The sequence below is a fragment of the Toxotes jaculatrix genome, chromosome 4 (assembly GCF_017976425.1).
Source record: "Toxotes jaculatrix isolate fToxJac2 chromosome 4, fToxJac2.pri, whole genome shotgun sequence".
NCBI lineage: Eukaryota > Metazoa > Chordata > Actinopteri > Toxotidae > Toxotes > Toxotes jaculatrix.
The window spans coordinates 8972984-8991383 of record NC_054397.1 but is presented as its reverse complement, the minus strand read 5'-3'; the positions used below and the strand labels follow the sequence as shown (position 1 = coordinate 8991383).

At 40.2% G+C, this 18400-nt stretch overlaps 3 protein-coding genes across 5 annotated transcripts; 1 reads left to right on the top strand and 2 right to left on the bottom strand.

Annotated features, from left to right (window-relative positions):
* Positions 1-268: 268 nt before the first annotated feature.
* Positions 269-2485, bottom strand: gprin3b (GPRIN family member 3b). The gene has a single exon (XM_041036904.1). The coding sequence runs from the start codon at positions 2483-2485 to the stop codon at positions 269-271; it is 2217 nt and encodes a 738-aa protein (XP_040892838.1).
* Positions 2486-8319: 5834 nt separating this feature from the next.
* On the top strand, positions 8320-14588 carry elmod2 (ELMO/CED-12 domain containing 2). The gene is made up of 9 exons (XM_041035960.1): positions 8320-8437; positions 9399-9546; positions 9646-9674; positions 10932-11029; positions 11126-11255; positions 11415-11548; positions 12627-12695; positions 12878-13011; positions 13128-14588. Exons 2-9 carry the CDS (start codon positions 9402-9404, stop codon positions 13283-13285), a joined length of 897 nt encoding a protein of 298 aa, XP_040891894.1. The 5' UTR covers positions 8320-8437; positions 9399-9401; the 3' UTR covers positions 13286-14588.
* On the bottom strand, positions 14186-17260 carry ucp1 (uncoupling protein 1). 3 transcript variants are annotated; one of them, XM_041035957.1, is made up of 7 exons: positions 17100-17260; positions 16770-16906; positions 16225-16423; positions 15630-15827; positions 15407-15508; positions 14878-15058; positions 14186-14727 (listed from the first exon to the last, which is right to left on the bottom strand). In XM_041035957.1, the coding sequence occupies exons 2-7, from the start codon at positions 16893-16895 to the stop codon at positions 14613-14615; spliced, it is 921 nt and encodes a 306-aa protein (XP_040891891.1). In that variant the 5' UTR covers positions 16896-16906; positions 17100-17260; the 3' UTR covers positions 14186-14612. The 3 variants fall into 3 exon arrangements, with proteins under 3 accessions (XP_040891891.1, XP_040891892.1, XP_040891893.1); XM_041035958.1 differs by having other exon boundaries at positions 16770-16903; positions 17100-17258; XM_041035959.1 differs by lacking the exon at positions 14186-14727 and having other exon boundaries at positions 14874-15058.
* Between the last annotated feature and the right edge of the window lie 1140 nt (positions 17261-18400).

The following is an 18400-nucleotide window of genomic DNA, read 5'->3' as shown; positions in this document are numbered from 1 at the left end:
TTAGAAGTTTTCTCTCTTTTTTTATAATATCTATTTCTAGAAAATAAGTCTTGAGTTGTTCATTTTATATTTCTATTTCCTACCTTCTTTGATCACAAACATCACAAATAGTTTGACTCTTTATGCTACAACATTCCAGTATACTTACTTACAGGGATCGTCGCCCCATTAATGTTTCACTTGGCATTGCAGTCATGATGAGGAGAGGACAAACATTTTGACCTCTAGGAAAAGGGAGGAGTCTGACATTGGCTACCTCTGTGCTGTGCTACTCGAGGACGGAGGAGGGAGGGGGACGCATGCAGCAGTTGGGCCGTCTGACATTTTGCAGCATTGACCTGAAAATGTTCTGCTGCCTCCTTTTGTTCTTCCTGCCATGTCGCGGCGAGTCAACACCAGAGATTGACTTTCGGAAGGAGGTCTGGGCCATCAGTTTCCTCTCTTGCTCCTTGATTTTGCACTGCAAGTGGCTCTGAATGGCAAAACCAAGGGACTCTGGGTCCACAGAAGCCCCATAAACCTCCCAAGTCATCCCTTGTTCGTCCCAGACAACATCATGGACACTCTTTTCTTTCTGCTTCCCTGACTGGTCATCCTCTTCTTCGCTTCTCTTGGGTTCGATCTTCTGTTTGCCAGAATTGGACTCCTTTGACAGGGCTTTACCTCCAGCTTCTTTATTCTTTTCTTTTGAACTCTCAGCTTTGTTTTTAGTTGGATCTGTCTTGGATGTGGTGTTTGCTGCTGATGTTGTTGGCAGGGCCTGGTTGGGCTTGGTTGTAACAGCAGCCTGAGACAGAGCAGCATTGTGACTGTCAGCAGATCCAGACTTGGAAGCGCCGGCTGTCTCGGGGGGTGCTCCTGGTTTGAAAGAGTTGGTTTCAGCAGTGGTTGTTTTTGCTGCAGATGTCTGAGCTCCAGTTTTACATTGGGAGTTACCTGTCTCTCCTCCCTCCTTGTGGTTGCTGTGCTCAATGTTGATTTGATAAACTGGCTGGATGTTGCATAAAGCTGCCCCCGGTTCTTTAGGCTTAGCCCCTAGCCTGGCATCTTGTTGCTGGGATATAGAGTTAAAAACCATGCTTGTGTTTTGGTTGTGGCACATCTCTGCCTCAACAGTGAGCCTCTCTGACCTCGGATCAGTAGAAGTGGATAGAGAAGTCATGTTCATCTGATGGAGACCTATACCCCCGTCCACCTGACATACTACAGCCAGGCTTTGCGCCTCTTCCCTGGAGACTGCACCACCACTCGGCCTACGAGTCATAGCGAAGGGCAGCAGGCTCGGACTTGTTGCCACAGCCTTACTGCAGGTGTTAGCCACAGCCTGAACCTCCATATCATGACACCGCTTGACTGGGGTGGATGATGAGGATGAGGTCATAGTCGAAGCCTCCCTGTATAGTTTGCAGTGCTGCTGCTGCTGCCCTTCAAAGACAGCTGTGTCAGTCTGGCTGGTTTCCTCAGCCACCTGCCCATATGCCGCCATGTTTTGTTTAGCCTGGGGCAGAGTGGAGGAGTCCTTCTGTGAAGACACTGGCTGATGTTTATCTGAGGAGACTTGTGGTTTCTTTGGTGCTTGCAAATCCTTCTCTGTGAGTGTTGAACTTGAATTCTTATGTGTAGACCCGGCCTCTGCTTCTTTGCTCTTAGATGGAGGTATAGTAGAGCTAAGTGGAGTTATAGTTTCCATGCTTTTTTTCGGTTTGGGAGTCTCTTGCACACTGACAGAGCTTTGTGAGGAACTTTGTATATGATCATGCTCTTTAGATTGCTGTGTTATAGCAGTGTCCTTGTTTTTGGGAGCTGATATACTCCCTTTATTATCCTGTTGGGGTGCAGACGCTGTTTGCCTTAATTCAAAGGCACTGTTAAGATTTTTATTACTTGGAGAAACATGTTTATTACTGTCCTCTCGAGCTGTGGCTTTAACTGAGGATGTCGGCTTTGCACACTTCTCCTCAGTTGTACTTGGCCCTTTCATTCTGCAGTCATTGGTTTGCATGTCAACCACTGACGCTGTAACAGCAGACGACAAACCAGCCTTACAGATATCCTTTTCATCGCCCAAACTTAACATTTTCATATTAGCGTTAGAATCCCTCTGGTCAACTCCTGCCTCACCCACACCTTTGCCTGTTGGAGACAGGTCTGGCATCTGTTGGTCTCCACCAGTCACATGCTCAGATTTTGTCTGGTTTCCATTGGCTGAAACTGGCTTGTCTGACACAGTGCTGCTAACTGGTTCACCTCCCTTGGAAGCTGTTTTTTGGGTATTTGGGATGGTGTTAGTGGGAGCAGTAGTCAGAGCTAAGTTATCCTGTTTGTGGTCAGGGGATGTGAGGGTGGGTTTTGGACAAACCTGAGAGAGTTTGAGGTTGGGATCTTTAGTCCAGTTGGCATTAGACTCCTTATTGCCCAGTGTGTCCACCACAGCCAGCTGAGGCACCATCTGGACTGTCACTGTCCTTTTTGGGTTAGTTCCCATGCTTGATTCACTGTTTCAGTCTTTAAATATTGTCGTAATCCAAAGATGAAAACACAATATGCTACCGGTCACGTTGTACAAGTTCCTAAAAGAGGAAAACAGACATATATTTAGTTTGTTTTAAATGGTTGGGCTTCACTTTTCACTACATTTACATCTTAATTTAGACAAAAATAATCAGACCAGACTCATAGTACTCCGAGTTTAGATTATCATTATGTAAATTTCATGTAGTTTCTTTGAATAGTCATTAACATGCATTTAAATAATCATTGTTAGAATAAAGAGCCAAGCCCCACAACAATCAGTGACTCATATTTGCCTAATTTAATCAGTGCTTTGAATTAAGATTTATATATGTCATTTCGAACCTAATTCTCAAATTAATCACAGCATACAATCTTAATAACAATGATGTATGTCTAAATCATGTCAATGTGGAGTGTATGGAACCATGTCTTTTTCAACAAGCTATGTTTCCTTGTGATGTGATTGATTGTTTTTCTATCTTGTTCTGCCCGCCCGCCTGCCCGCCCGCCTGCCTGCCTACCTGCCCGCCCGCCCGCCCGCCCGCCTGCCCGCCCGCCCGCCCGCCCGCCTGCCCGCCCGCCCGCCTGCCCGCCCGCCCGCCTGCCTTGGGTAACCCCTACAGAGCATGCAAAAATGCTGTATCAGACCAGTGCAAAGTTTACAAACTTGGAAGGAAAGTACAGAAAGAAGACTTTGACGTATGTAGGTTGAAAATGCTTACAGATTAAGGATATTTTTGATTGAGAACTGCAGATGTTCCCCATTTAATGGAGTTTCATCTAACCTACCAGTCTTGTCTGGTTTAAGAATGCCTGACATATGTGTTTGCTTGGCAGTATATCATACAAATCCCATCTGAAGTCATCTTAAATACCAAGAATATTGAGTGTTACAGTATACAAAGAGATATGAAGTTAGCCAATGAATGCTTCTATTATTGTTCACGGAGGGGCTAAACCATGTGACTCTGGTGTCTTGTCAGTGGAGTTGAGTTACTGTGCTCACTGATGAAAGGCAAACTGAATCTGAGACACTGTTATTATGTAAATAGCAATCCTCTAAAAAAAAATCTTGTCTAAAAAAATCCTATAAGAATTCAAATATAAAATATCTCAGCGTATTATATACTTATTTGGGACAAAGTAATAACAATTTCAGTTCCTTTTTTAAAAAATAATCCTGAAAGATGCCAGGCGAATTGAAAGTGTACCCTGAAAACAACCACAATCACTCATTTAAAGTTTAACTATCTTTTCTTTGTCACACACCCTTGCGTGAGAAATGAACAGAAAGGCTTTGAAAGCCAGAAAGACGTGTCTTTTGATCCTCTTTTGCCCTGTAATCAATCTAGTCTAAAATCCAAGCAGTGACCTACAGTTTCACAAATCTCTTTATCCTAGGCCTGATGAATGACTCCATCTCAGTCTGTCTCCTAAATGTGTTAAAGCATCTGGGCCAATTCTGCAAGTAATGTGCCAGCACTCAGCAGACGACTGATATATCTGATCCTTTGGAGTCAGACAAATCAATTGCACTGTGATCAAGACTTTCATTATACGTAACACCCTATAAATATAAAGAGGAAGCTCAGACACCAGTGTTTACTTCAGTGCTCCAAGGCGAACACCAGTTGGCCATTTCCATTTCAGTGGCAGTACTGATGATCATCCACTCTGCATAATGTGCACTTCATCTCAGTGAAACTAATGTTAAACTTAGCCTTGTCTTTTGAGTTAATTCCCTTTCTCTCAACAGCAAGTCATCACAAGTCTCCGTGTTGCTCCTCTTTGGGAGGGAAACAACAAGCATAATAGATTTTATACCAATCAGGTCACATTTATGTCTGGATTACCTAAAAAATAAGAAAAATAAGTCCTTCCAGTTACCAGTTCAAACGATAATAATCGATCCCTCATTGTACTTGGATCTTAAAACATATTTCTTGAATGAAGAAAACAGAATAATAGTGTTTTGAGTCATGGACAGGTGTAGCCCATTTGCGTGTGCTCTCCCGCTATGCATCTGCCTGTCTGCTGTCAAAGAGCAAATATTTATGGAAAGCATGTCCTGACCGTAATTAGATATTGTACAATTAAAACGCCCTGGTGTCTGGGCTTTTATGCCTGCGGCAGTTTAGAAATACCAAGAAGAGTGTGTGCAGAATGTGTTTCATGCAAAACGGTAAAACACAACATGCACTGAACTGGTGCACACGACCTATTCGGGCCAATTAAGATCTTTGTCATATACCATAACCTACGTTTGCAGCCCTGTCCCACCCCAACATCTCAGAGGCCACTGATATTTTCTGATTTGATTTGACCTTGCGAACGAATCCGACATCTGACACGAAGGAAAGCACAGTCTAATGAAAAGAGGAGGGTGGCTTACCTTCGGAGACGCTTTATGTCCCGTACCGTGGGGTGCCGTTTGCGCGTCCGTGTCAGTGAGATGAGGCTAAACCCTAGAAATGAATATGGAAAAATCAACCCTGTGTCGGTGACACCAAGCCACGCCTTCCACCAGAATATGGGTCTTGGAGGTATCGATCCTGCACAGCAAAGCGCAAAATTCAAGCACCCTGACTGACGGATCGTGCGCAATGAGTCATCGCTGTCCGACCGATGGATGCTGCCTCTCAGGTCTCTATTAGCGTTGCCTCATGCTTAGAAAAAGTGAACCTTTCACAAAATGGACCTTTCGTGGTGTGTGCTATCCCACACTGAACTGGTCCGGGAAGCGCAGGCAGCGTGGTGCGGCAGAGTAAACCAGATGAATGGATGAATGGGGGAGAGGATGAGAATGGAGGCAGTGCTGTATCAGCCGCAGGCATCTATTGGACGGTCACTTGCACTTGAAATTGATTACTTTTAAATCCTAACACAATTATTTGTCTTTCAAGCAAGCCTATAATATTCCAAGAAGATAGATAGTTTATTTTGCTGTGCCATTTCCTGTCATTCAGAAATGGATTTATGACTGTAGACCCAAGCCTGTGTACTGATTTGTATTTGTTTGGAGGGCTGCATTAAATCAGGCTATGTTTCCAAATAGGATCAGGTACCCTTATCACATGAATCTGAAATATGAATATTAAGAAAATTTCCTCTGTGATTTTAAGTGGTCTTCTGAATAAATGACCTTTATAATCAGGACATTTACAGCAGGCTATTGGCTTGGTGTCACAAAGCGTTCAGTTCTCCCTGAGGTGCAGCTGAGTATCTTTTGACATCTGATAGATACAAAGGAGACATAGCTCACATATTTTGACTTCAGAACAGAAAAGCTGCTATAAAAAAGGTGTTATGTCGTTGGACAGAATTATTTATATATTTAAGCCTTTTCTCTAATCTTTGTTTTTATCTGTCATAAAATACTGATAATTTGTTCCATCAGGCTTCTGAAAATGATTCAAATATAAATACTCACAGACATGCACTCACTGTGATGATGGGTTTGTAAGCAGACATTGCTTTTCTTAAGAAGTCATAAACCCAAAAGGTTTGGATCTACTGACATATACCCGACATGATGATATCCAAGCTTTCATGGGTCACCTTGGGTAGTGATAACAATCTATTTTGTCATTAATTTGCATGACATTGATTTGGTCAGAAAAATTGTATTTACTCATATGAAAGGATCCTTGCTTTGCTTCTCCTACTGAAAAAAAAAAAGTGGTGGTCTGAGGGTCCAGGTAGCCTTTATCAACTCTGGCCACCCCATGGACACACCTCTGTAGGTAGAAAAGCTGGAAGAAAAACAACAACACAACATTTGGGGTCTGTATTAAAGTACAGTGATTAGTTTTAATGTTTCCTGTGGTGCTATAAAAATGATTTGTATCACACCTATCACTGTTATTATAACTGATTTAATACCAGCATTATAGTCTACTTCCTAGCTCATCCTAAGATAATCTCTCTCACTGTTATTATAATCTAAGTGGTTACTTTGGGGATTCAGTTTTCAAATATAGCCTGTGCCTGAGACAGGAGCTTCTCTTGGAATGCAGTAACTGTATGGGATAAACCTCCTGCCTTTAAAAGCCCAGAGGGACTGATTAGGTGAGAAGGTAGACTGTGACTTAATTACAGTCGAGTGCACCATTGGTGAGCAACTCCGCATGGGCTGCATGGCCCATTGCTGATATGCCTGACTTCTGCTTCAGAGTGAGGGCTGGTAGCCAGTTTGGAAAGTGCCACAGTGGAAGGAAATAAATATAATTTAACAGCAAAGATGTTTGGTCCGCTGTCACTATTTTAAGCAGCAGCTAGATGTAATGACACAGAGAGTGTACTATATGATTTCATTTAATGGTATCTATGGAATAATGGAGACATAACGCCAAATATAAGTAACATAATATGACTAGTGTGTTTTAAAAATAGACTTTGAAATCAATTTAATATAACACAGTCATATTGTGGATGTGGGATCATCTTGTGGTTAATTTGGGAAAAGCAAGCACTCTGCTTCTTCTCTGGGTTACATTAGGTGAAACCGACCTGAAACAGACAATGATCAGTTTAAACCTATCAAAACCTATCGCCTATCAAATAATTAAGATACACAACCTTTGAACAGCATGCTGTCTGTATTCCTATGTAGCTGTGAAACACACTCTATGCGTACTAAAGCACTGAATGGATGGGCACCAGGTAACAGCTCAAGCACTCCACATCTCCTGTTCCACCTCCAGACCCCTCAGATCTGAATCCACGGCTGACATTTCATGTTGTTGGCCCCAAATTGCGACATAGTTTACCACTCACTATTAGATTTTCTCCTCTCTCCTCCAGTGATATCTTTAACTATTTAACCGTCACCATGAAGGCATGACTGGTTACTGTTTTTTATTTGTTTGTTTATCTTATGGTTCTCTGTAGAGTGATGTTGGGATTTCATGATTTCATGATTTTATCCACATATTCTATGTATTTATTTACTCACACCCTCTCAAGTTATTGTGTTTTTATTTGATTGTAATCATCAATCAAATAATCTCGCAATTTCAGAATTAATGCACTTTGTCATTTTTTAAACATGCTCTATATTTACTTGTATCTGAGGACAGATAACATTTTTCTCATTAGTCGATGAGGGTTAACAAGTTACAACAGACTGTTAAAATTCATTTCTCAAGAAAAACGCTGTTATGTATGCTTTGTGTTGTATGAAAATAATTCTACTCACATGCAATTGATAGGTAATCCAAACAATTACCAGCGACCTATTTAATTTATGGTTAATTGTCAGCACTCTTTGTATGTTGTTTGTATTTGAGATGCAAAGCGTTGATTATTATTAGATGTTATGGTGTTCGTTGACTGGGATATACCCTGTGTATACATAAGACAGATTCGTAAAAATGTTTTGATGCGAACTAGAAAGGAGAACACTTCCCCTTTCGTTGGAGGGTCCAGTATTGTCGTTGCGTTGGATTTGGCTCTCGGGCCGCCAACTGCCTTCACACTGGTGTATATACTGCAGAGGTGAGCAGACTGCAGTACGCAGTGTGGACAGTAGATGGCGCCACAGCAGCGTCCAAAGCACGCACTATCACTGAAGAGCTGGCGTGTGGTATGTTCAAAGACGTCATGTCATTAAACATTACACTATAAATTCAACCCAAGTTTCTCGGTGTGTGTCCGCCATTTAGGCAGATGTTGAACGACTCGTTCTTAAAAAAAAATCAAGCAAAAATCCACATGTAATGGTTAAGTGTAAGTATACGTGTCATGCTTAGGTAATAAAGTGTTGGCATAGGGACCTCTGTGTGGCCGACGCGAACGTGAACGCATCAGAGCCAGACTGTTGTCAAGAGAAACGTTGCTAATCTCTCCACACGGCTTATAGCTTCAAAGTGAAGCTAAGTTGTGGTTTATCTTTGTCCAGCAGTGTTGTGTTTGCGACAGTACGGTAAGATTGACTTAATCTTCTTGCTAAATACCATCAAGCACATTTTTGCTTGCGACTTAACCTAATCGTGGTTAACGTAATGTAGCTAGCTAACAGTTAGGCGAATACAATGACAACCTGTTGTATGAACGGGTTATCTGTCTGCTCGGAGTTTTGAAGCTAGTTCACTGAATTAGTTTATCAAAATCAGAGAGGACTATCTAGTAGTTAGCTAGCATTAATATATAGTGGTCAGGGCGCTTCCTAAAGCGCCACTAAACTCACCAAACCCTTGTAAACTGAATGGTCACGTTTGTCTGAAGTTAGCATTAGCGTTAATGCTAGCTGCTACAATGCCATTGTTTTGGCATGTTTGAATGTTCGCCAGTTTTCTCCTTTTTTCCCATTGACTCGATGCTGTTTTAGTGTAGGCTTTGTATTTGTATCTTAATGGCAACTTGCTGTATTTTAATTGTTTCAACTGCCCAGAACTGTTGCTATTGTCATTAGAACACAGACAAACCAGTATCAGCCTCATTCATAAAAGTGACAGTGGCGGAAAATAACCAAGTACATTTACTCAAGTACTGCACTAAGTACTTCTTTCAACACTGTACATTTTTGTTGCAGTCCTGTGCATAGTTGTTCAACCTGTATGCAAGCCACAGATATATTCATTGGCTTTGATCACATGCTAACTTATAGTTTATGCCGCTGGGCAGTTTACTGATTCATAGATTGACAGGACATTTCCTGCAACATGGAATAAAAATCGAAGGGGCGTTAACAGTTAGGCCTCTGATGCAGGACCATTCACCAGTGATGCTTTCTAAGTCAAGCACCCCTTTCAGGCATGTTAACAAACTAGCTCATCAGACTGTTAGAATGTTAAAAATACATGTGTATGCATTATTGGACTGTCAGATTTTTCTTCTTGAATTCCTTCAGGTGATTGATGTCTTTTCATTTTTTTGTGTTCTAGAAAATGTTGGGGTATATCTGGCAGTATGTCTACACATCCTTCCTGAGGTACTGGCTGAAGTGGCTCATCAGACAGGCGACAGGGAAATGTGAGCTGCAGAGAATATGCTCTGGATACAAGCCAGGTGCTACAAGGACAACAAAAGCAGGTGAATTAAATCAACTTAAATCTGGTCTCTGGTCTACTTTTGCTGCTTAGTCTACATGTTTTCCCAATCTATTAATCTCCCTCCTGTGTCCTATTGTAGAATACTCCCTCCAATCATCTAAGAATAAGGTAAGAAAATGTTCACATTGTTAACTGTCAGTTTCTTTGGTAGATAATGATTTATAGGTTTAGTTTTGTTTCTGATACACTGGATTGCTACTGGGAAAATGCCAGGGTCAACTTCAGTAGCTGTGGTGAAGAATAGCTTAGAATCGCTTTCAGTTTGACTGTTTATATGATTTTATGAATTCAAGTTCAAGTTTCTTTATATAACTGTTAGACATACATACAATGGCTTTAGAACAGACTTGCTAATCAACAGCACATTTTGAAGAACAACTATGATGATCTGTCAGACGAAATAAGAAATGTTAAAATGTTAAGGCACCACTTGGGGCGCAGGGAATTGGGGAGCATTTTTCTTTTGGCAAATGTGCAAGATAAACTTTGTCTGGAAGTCCTACTTTGATATCAGGCATTCAAACATCACATTAAATATGTCAGGTTTTATCTCTCATGTCTCTCGCGTCTTGTTTTGCTGTGGTATATGTGATTGTTGTAAACGTATGGTGAGTGTTCCCATGTAATTATGTGACACTTATTTTATGTTGCCATTTGAGCCAGGTCTCGCTTGTAAGAGAGACAGTGTATCTCAAGAGACTGTCTGGTTAAATGGATAAAAAATAAAATATTCATTATAAATAATGTAATACTTAATCATACTGGGAAGTAGACATGAGTACTGAGAAGACACACCAGATGCTTTTCTTTTGTCATAGTCTCCCTATGATGTCTGCTGTGGAAAAATATCTTTCACCAGACTGTAGGGTGGCTAGATTGGGTTAACGTGGTCCCATTTTTAAGTCTGGAGCTGCAGCAGATGGGAGATGGAAACCTGATTAAATGGAGGTAATTTTTAAACTACGTGGGCTCACAGAGATGTTTGAAGGAAACACCCTTTGCTTTACTACTGACTTCTTCATTATCTTTTAGGCTGTTCTATATGTGAAGCCCAGTAAAGACATATCATGTGAGCTTAATCAGTCTTTATCTTTCACTGCACTTGCCAAGCTTAGATGAACTGACTCCACTTGTCATGTATGATTATTGCTAGGTAAGCATTTTCTAATCAACAGTCCAGTTGAGTGTGGAAACAGAAGTGCTCGGTCATCTTTTTCATTGTTTCTGAGGTTGCCTTTTTTTTCATTGTGGCTGACAGCATAGATAATATATCAGCTACTCTGCCAGTTTGCTGTCTGGTGGCTTTCTGTATCATTATTTTTCTTTGGCTGCCTCCTCATTCTCCTGTGCTCTCTTCCCCTGTAGGTATTACGAGGGGCTTTGGAAACCAGCAAGGATAAATTAGAACAGTGTGTGGATCAAATTATGAAAGAGAAGAATGTCAAACCCCAGAAAGATCCCCTGTAAGGTTACGCCTTATCTGTTAGTTTGAATTTGTCACTGCAGTTGTTTCATTGTCATCATATTCAGTAAAGAACATTTTTTTGCCACTTTTGTAGGTTTAAGGAGAGCCTGCACGTCTGTCTGTTACAAATAACGGGATACAGCAGTCTGTATATATCTGTGGAAAACTTGAGAAAAGAAGTTTTCAGCTCGGAGAATGCAGATCATGAGGCCAGGCTTTTGAAGGTATGTGTTCCTTCTTCCTTATTAATACATCAGTAAAAATGGAGCAGTATCCTGTATATGTTTTAGCTGCATGGTTACTGTTCCACAGAACAAATAAGAATGTGTTCAAGGTATACAGACACTCACCAAGCATGACCATATAAATGTTTGTATCCTCAGCTGTGGGATCTGTTGATGCCAACAGTCAAGCTGGAATCAAGGATAACCAAACAGTGGGGAGACATTGGATTCCAAGGAGATGATCCCAAGACTGACTTTAGAGGCATGGGCATGCTGGGGCTTATCAACCTTGTGTGAGTACTCAATGAATAGCCATGAGACATACAGAAAAATAAAGAGAACAGTTCATATCAATCCTGTCTTGGCATCCGCTCTGCTCTGCCTCAGTATTGTCAGATGGGAAGCAGCAGAAACACTGTCACCATTAATCTATCATGGAAATGCAGCTGTTGACTTAATTTCATTCATATCAAAGCAATGTAACATTGTGAAGTACAACTGCTGATGTAAATCTGACAAAGGTTAAGTGATAGGGATTAAACTAGCTATGAGAGAATTGATAGTTCTCTGTAAATGTAAATTTATGGGTAGGCTTCTTCTGATCAGTCTTACTTATGGTCCTTTGCTGCAAAGAGGGATAAATAATGGTTTTAAAAAATCAAGACAACTAAAAAAAAAAAAAAAGAAAGAGTGAGACAGCGCGCGCACACAAAAAGCTGTCCAAGCAAGCTAAACTTATTCCCTAGCTATGTGTCAGAAGGGGCCTACAAATACAATCATGAAAAAAATCCACGCAGTCAATTTGACCTGAACATACATTTACCCTACATACAACCAAGCAAAACTGCAGCAAAGGCAATTACGTACATTACATTTCTCTATCACTATCACTATATTGGACTTTAACATTTGCCAAGCCTAAGTATACATCCAAATGCATATTTGCATTGCTTGCTGTTCCATTGTTCCAGGCTCATTGATGATAAAAAATAACTTCTTCTATAAAAAGCAGCATTTTCAAAACTTGTAGGATCATTGTCTAAAAATGAAACTGGACACATAAACAGTGAGGCATCACAGATAATTTACCTGTGTGGAGTCATGCATGTGTGTTTTACGCCTTGTTTTCCAGCTCACAGTCACCTCAGAATATAGGCTAAATATGTCATTTTCCAAACAAACCAAAAATATCAAAAACTTTCCTGAGTTTTCTCACTTTACAAACAAGCGTACGTTGTATTCAATGAAATGACACCTCAGCAACTTGAACAAAAAGTAAGTAGATTTTTCTTTGTAAATGGTTGCAGTTATCTCCTGTGAGTGCATAGACAGTGAGCAATAATGACACTATAATGTTTTTGCTGTTTGCAGTTTTTTCAGTGAAAATTACACAGAAGAGGCTCGTCAGGTTTTGTCTCATGCAAACCATCCTAAACTAGGGTAAGAGACATTCATAAATGAACATCAGTGTATTTTCTGTTAGTATTGTGCGAGTTCAGTCTCTTTTAAATCGCTGCCTTATTATCATACAGAAATAGACTGGAATAATTTCCCCAGTGTACACAATGTACTGTCACTTTTAGCAACCACTTTGTACTCATTTTGGGTACTACATGTTTTAGGTATTCCTATGCTATAGTTGGGATCAACTTGACAGAGATGGCCTACAGCCTCCTGAAGAGTGGTGCTTTGAAACCACATTTCTACAATACAGTCCAGGGCACACCTGAGCTTTTGCACTTCCACCAACTATATTGTGAGTAAACCCAACATCATTATTATTATTATAGAAATCCAGAACAACATTTTGTAGTGGATGGAGAACGTTTTTTCTTGAAAGAACTCTCTAAAGGCATGTTGCTTCTCTTCTAGGTTACCTGGCGTATGAATTTGATAAGTTCTGGGTGGCAGAAGAACCAGAAAGCATAATGCAGTTCAATCAGTACAGAGAAAAATTCCACAACATAGTCAAGGCACATCTACAGGACCCTGATGTGTCTCTCACATTGAATGTCCATTCTAAAAACTAACATACATTAAGGAAGGACTATAAAGGATTAATATGTCCCTGAATTCTCCATAGCCCCTGACATTTTCTGATCAGGTATGGGAAGGCAGCAAGGCTCAGCGTAAGCAATGCTGAATATTAAAAACATAAAGACAGGCTGAAGCTCATCTGCAACTCATTCTCCTCAAAAAGGCAAACAAGTAAATCGTCTTATATTTGGTTTTGTGATTAATTAGTCACATTTTGTTCTTGTCATAGTCATTCATTGTTTTACAGTAGAGCACAAATCTACCGCCCTATACCTCAGAAACCATTCCAGTGGTTAATTGTCCTTCATAAAGGGGAAATGAGACCAGCTGCAGAGGACTGTAGTGATAACAACAGCTCTGTCTTTTGTGAGTGTTGAAGCACTTTCAGTAAGCAAGCAGCCAAATTGTTGCAGTTTACAGACAGCTATTGTAAAATGGTGATTAACTACCAAATTTTTAGCTGTCTTGTTTGTTTTTCTTCTCACAATTGTCCTGCTCAGGAATTTAATATTTATGTCCAGAGACCCAGACCATGGCTGACATTTAATGTAAAAGTAAGTAAGTAATGAATTCCAGTGTGGTGTTCTCATCTAAAAAGTTGTGCATGGTTTAACATGTCCCCGCTGATATTATTAATGTTAACTGTACTATGTAATGGTAATGATGTGGCACTCAAAATAGTTGTTTGCCTGCTTTTCATAAATTTGTATGTCTGGACTGAAATTTGCGTTTTTGTTACCTGCTATTTCTATGCTGTGATTTGCTTTTGAGGAAGTTATGTAATGATTAACACATCTTGCTCAAAGTTAATAAATACACAGTTTGATGTTTTGAAATATGTTTTGTGTCCATGTGTCAAAGGGCGAGTCAAAGAAGCAGGTACAGTGTCTGTATTTACATAAACATATTTTGTTTTTTATTTTTGGCACCAGTCTTATTTTCAATATAAATGTGCACTGGTTTAAGCTGCCTGAAATGTATAACTGGCAGATTTACAGGTCTTAAAGTGCTAACTCAACTTCCCAAAGGAGGTTATTACAAGCTTGTTTTCATATCATGCACTCCCACAATATTTGGAATGGACTCATTATGACAAATTATAAATATAAAATTAGCACTGCATGTCTTCTTAAACACAAGTTCAAAGTCACATACAAGGTGGATTGTCCAGTACTCTTTTTTTTTCAGAAAAGGACTGTCTTCTTTGTTGCCACAGGACAAGAAGATTGTTGAATAAAGTTTAAATAAGAATTGATATTCATTAGGCTTCTTCATCCAGTGGTGGTTCAGGTTTTTCAGTCAAACTTTGAAACGCTAATCTCAATTTGGAACCTCGATGCTCTTCTTGGTGACCATCATGGCCCTCTTGATTTGCTCGAATGAGACAAACATTACAATATTCCATGATCCCAACCTCAGAAATGAGGGTACAAATCTACAAAAAAAAAAAAAAAAAAGATAAGAGGTCAGATGCTTGTGAAGAACAAAGGCTTATGTATATTTATCTGTCATTATGGATTTACCTCAAGTACAGATGTTCCCTAAACAAATGAATGTGTGCTTGGGTCAGACAGAAAGTGCTTACCCTTTGTAGAAAGCCGTTGGCCCCTCTTTAGTCAACATGGTCCAGGCACAGTTCATAGCGCTCTTGTACTGCCCTGGCGGTGAGTTCATGTACCTGGTCTTCACCACATCCACTGGTGAGGCAATCACTGTGGTAACAAAGCCGGCACCAAACGCAGATACAAAGTGGCATGGCAGGTTGTCTGTGGAGAGGGTTGGAAAAGACTGTGACCCAAACAACTGAAAAATGACAACAACTAGGAGGCCTTTGTTCTTAGCTGAGCAGTATAGAAACTGATGTCAGCAGATTATGTAATTGTGTGAAAGGGGCAATATAAACGATCGAGATAAATGTCCTATTAAGTACAAATATACGCCATGTTCTGTACCAGCGTGTGTGCTGTTATCAGCTGTGGAGGACTGGAAGGGGTGAGAGGGTGTGTGGATTTCTGCCCAATCAGCCTTCTCTTAGGGATGGCATTGTATGTGTGTGTGTGTGTGTGTGTGTTTTACTGTAGATCAGACACACGTGCATGAGCGCTCTCCCTCACCTGACATCAGGTTATGTCTAAGGATGGCCTCCTTGATCAGGTCGTATGTAACAAGCTCTGTGCAGTTGACCAGTGCGTTTCTTGTGATGTTGGGTAGTGTGCCTATAGAAACCAAAAAAGAATAAGCACAAGATACTTTACTAAAACAGCTCTGGGTCTTATTTTCATGGCAGATGACACCCAAAAGAACAACATATCTTGAAGCATGCTTTCTAAATGGCACCTTTCCAGAGTCCACGTAAGCCCTCATTCTGGAAGATATGTCTGTAGGCCTGCATGGTGCCACTGTAGCGTCGAGCCATGCCATCCAGGTTCATCTGGGCTTGGAATCGAACCTTGACCACATCAGTGGGTTGTGCAAAGGATACTGCCATAGCACCTGTGGTGCAGCCAGCCAGGATGCGCACCAGTACACCTGGGTCTGGACAAGAGTGGACAAGAAAAACCAGTGACAGACTGTAACCCAGTACATTTACTCAAGTACAGTAATTAAGTAGAATTTTGATGTACTTGTTCTTCACTTGAGTATTTTCATTTTATGCTATTTTACACTTCTACTCCAGGACATTCAAAAGGAAGTTGTACTTTTTTGTAATCATGATAGCAACAAGACTTTTGATTCTTCAAGTGCTTAAACTTTTCAGTTATTTCCCAGATGTGATATTGATACTTAGGTAATCTAACATTTATTGAATGTTACACATTTATTTATTTCTTCACTATTGTAACTGCATCTCAGTAATAGATTGCCTGTAGTGGAGGCACATCTGTGTTGTAGCACATCACAGATGTAGCTTAAAAGGACTGTTATCACTTACTGTCTTTTCCACCAGTGTAGAAATTTTTGACGTTGTCGTAGAGGCCGATTCTGATGGAGGCGAAGCACAGTTGTCTCTGCAGACCAGCTACCAGTCCATTGTACAAAGACCTGGGTCCCTCTGTTCTGATCATGGTGCTGATTGTCCCAAACACCCCTCTGTAACGGATGCCTTCTACTGATTTCTTCTCTCCCTGAATCTGGGGTCACAGATTGTACTCAAGGCTAAAACCAGCTTTACAGAACAAAAGTGGAAAACCTTTAGAGTAAATGGTGCAGCATGTAGCTACAGAAGTGTCAGTGAGTACAACTGATTTAAGGTGTATTGAGGTGGTCAAAGTTGAAAGTCAAACCGGGTCAGTCAATAGTAATTAACATCACACTGTTCTCAAGTAGTTTATAGCTAAATTTGAGTAGCTAAAGATCATTATCGCAGTAGAGTAACTGATGCATTTCAGTTAATGTGAAGAAAAGGTGTTGTTTGTCTTCTGATACCAAAGATTAATGATTTTTTTTCTTTCTTTGTCAGTATTACTGAACAGATACCTGTAATCTGACTTTGGCTGTGTCCAGAGGAAATGTGACAATGTCAGCTATACAGGCTGCGGCTCCAGCACTCGCCATCTTCACCCCCAGAGGAGGAGGAACATCTGAGGGTTTAAGTCCTACCATGTTTCCAGCTGCTGGTGACAGGTACGCACAGAGACACACACGCAAAAATCACATCTACATCACTTGTAGAAAACCACAATTTAAACTTTAAACTCATATACTAAACCTTCACCTTTTAAACTGAAAAGTCAGTGAATGATGATTTTTTTAAATGAGCCAACACTGAAAGAAGATAAATGTATAAAAAATTTAAAAGATACTCACATTGTCTAAAACCTAAGGTTCCTTTTGATCCTTTATTGTTTCTTACTGGGTAGTATTGAATAGGACAGGTTATAATCCATGAAGGGCCCCACGACACAAAAAGGAACGAAGCATCTTTTGCTCTGTATTTATATATTTTCTGGCTGGTTGTTTTATGACATCCACAGAGAGGCGTTACTATATACTCCTGTCTGCCCAGGTCAAACCAAAGTCCACAGACTGTCAGAAAGTCAATGTTCAATTTACCCCACAGTGCAGGCACTTTTCAGAAAAACAACTATTTTACTTGTCCATTCTGTGACTGTAACCTCTGTATATTTTCATCCAAGTTGTGGTATATTTCCAAAGGTCTCTATGAATGTCACTAATATTTCTAAATGTTATTTTCTTGCCTTCAAAAAGAAACGTAATATCAAAATTCACATTTGCAGTCAGTACAGTGGAAAGATTAGCAGATTTTCCTTCTGTCTTGTGTCTGCCACTGACTTAATATTAAGAAATTATTTATTTTAATAGACCAAATGTCTGTGCTTAACAACAGTCATAATAAAACACCATCAGTCTGGTTCATTGGAGGCTTGTCTTTGCTCTGAGCCAATGACAGAACAGATGTGTGAACAACTGGGAAAGTGTTTGGAGCTGATTGGCTAAATGACTTCACAGCCAAACCTCGCGTTGCCCTTTCACTTTTGTAGCAGAGGTGTTGTATCATGCAGTGTGTGCCCGTGTTTTCGTATGAACCTGGTTATATGCTGTTGTTTATTTAAGATAATTCAAATTTACAGTCACAGTCAAACACTTTTCATATTTTTTTAGAAGCGCACACAGATTTAAAGGAAAATAGCTCAGGGGGAATGAAGGTGGGAGAGGTGTGACGTGAACCGGTGACCAAGGGTCATTATGGAGCAGATAAGAGTTTTGCGTCACACCATGTTTGGCCTCTCAGCAGTTTGGCAGCGGTTGTACCGTTTCATAATACCTTGCTCTAAATCTGACCTTAGACTCTATGGGGATTATGGAAAAATCAGATTTTGGGAAAAAGGAAAAGTGAATCAGTTTATCTAGGTGTGTCTTATAGTCTGTGTTAATCTTGCGGTTGAGAAAATTAAAGCACCTTTGCTAAAAGAAGCAGCTCTAGAGCTTCTTAGTGTGCCATAATTTTTTTCATTTTTCATTTGTAATATAACAATATTCTCTAAAAAATTAGAGGACACTGACATCCTTTTAATGTTGCCATGTTGTTGTTCCCTTTAATGTAATTACTAACTACTGGAAAACATAATGAGACAGCATCATGGTTA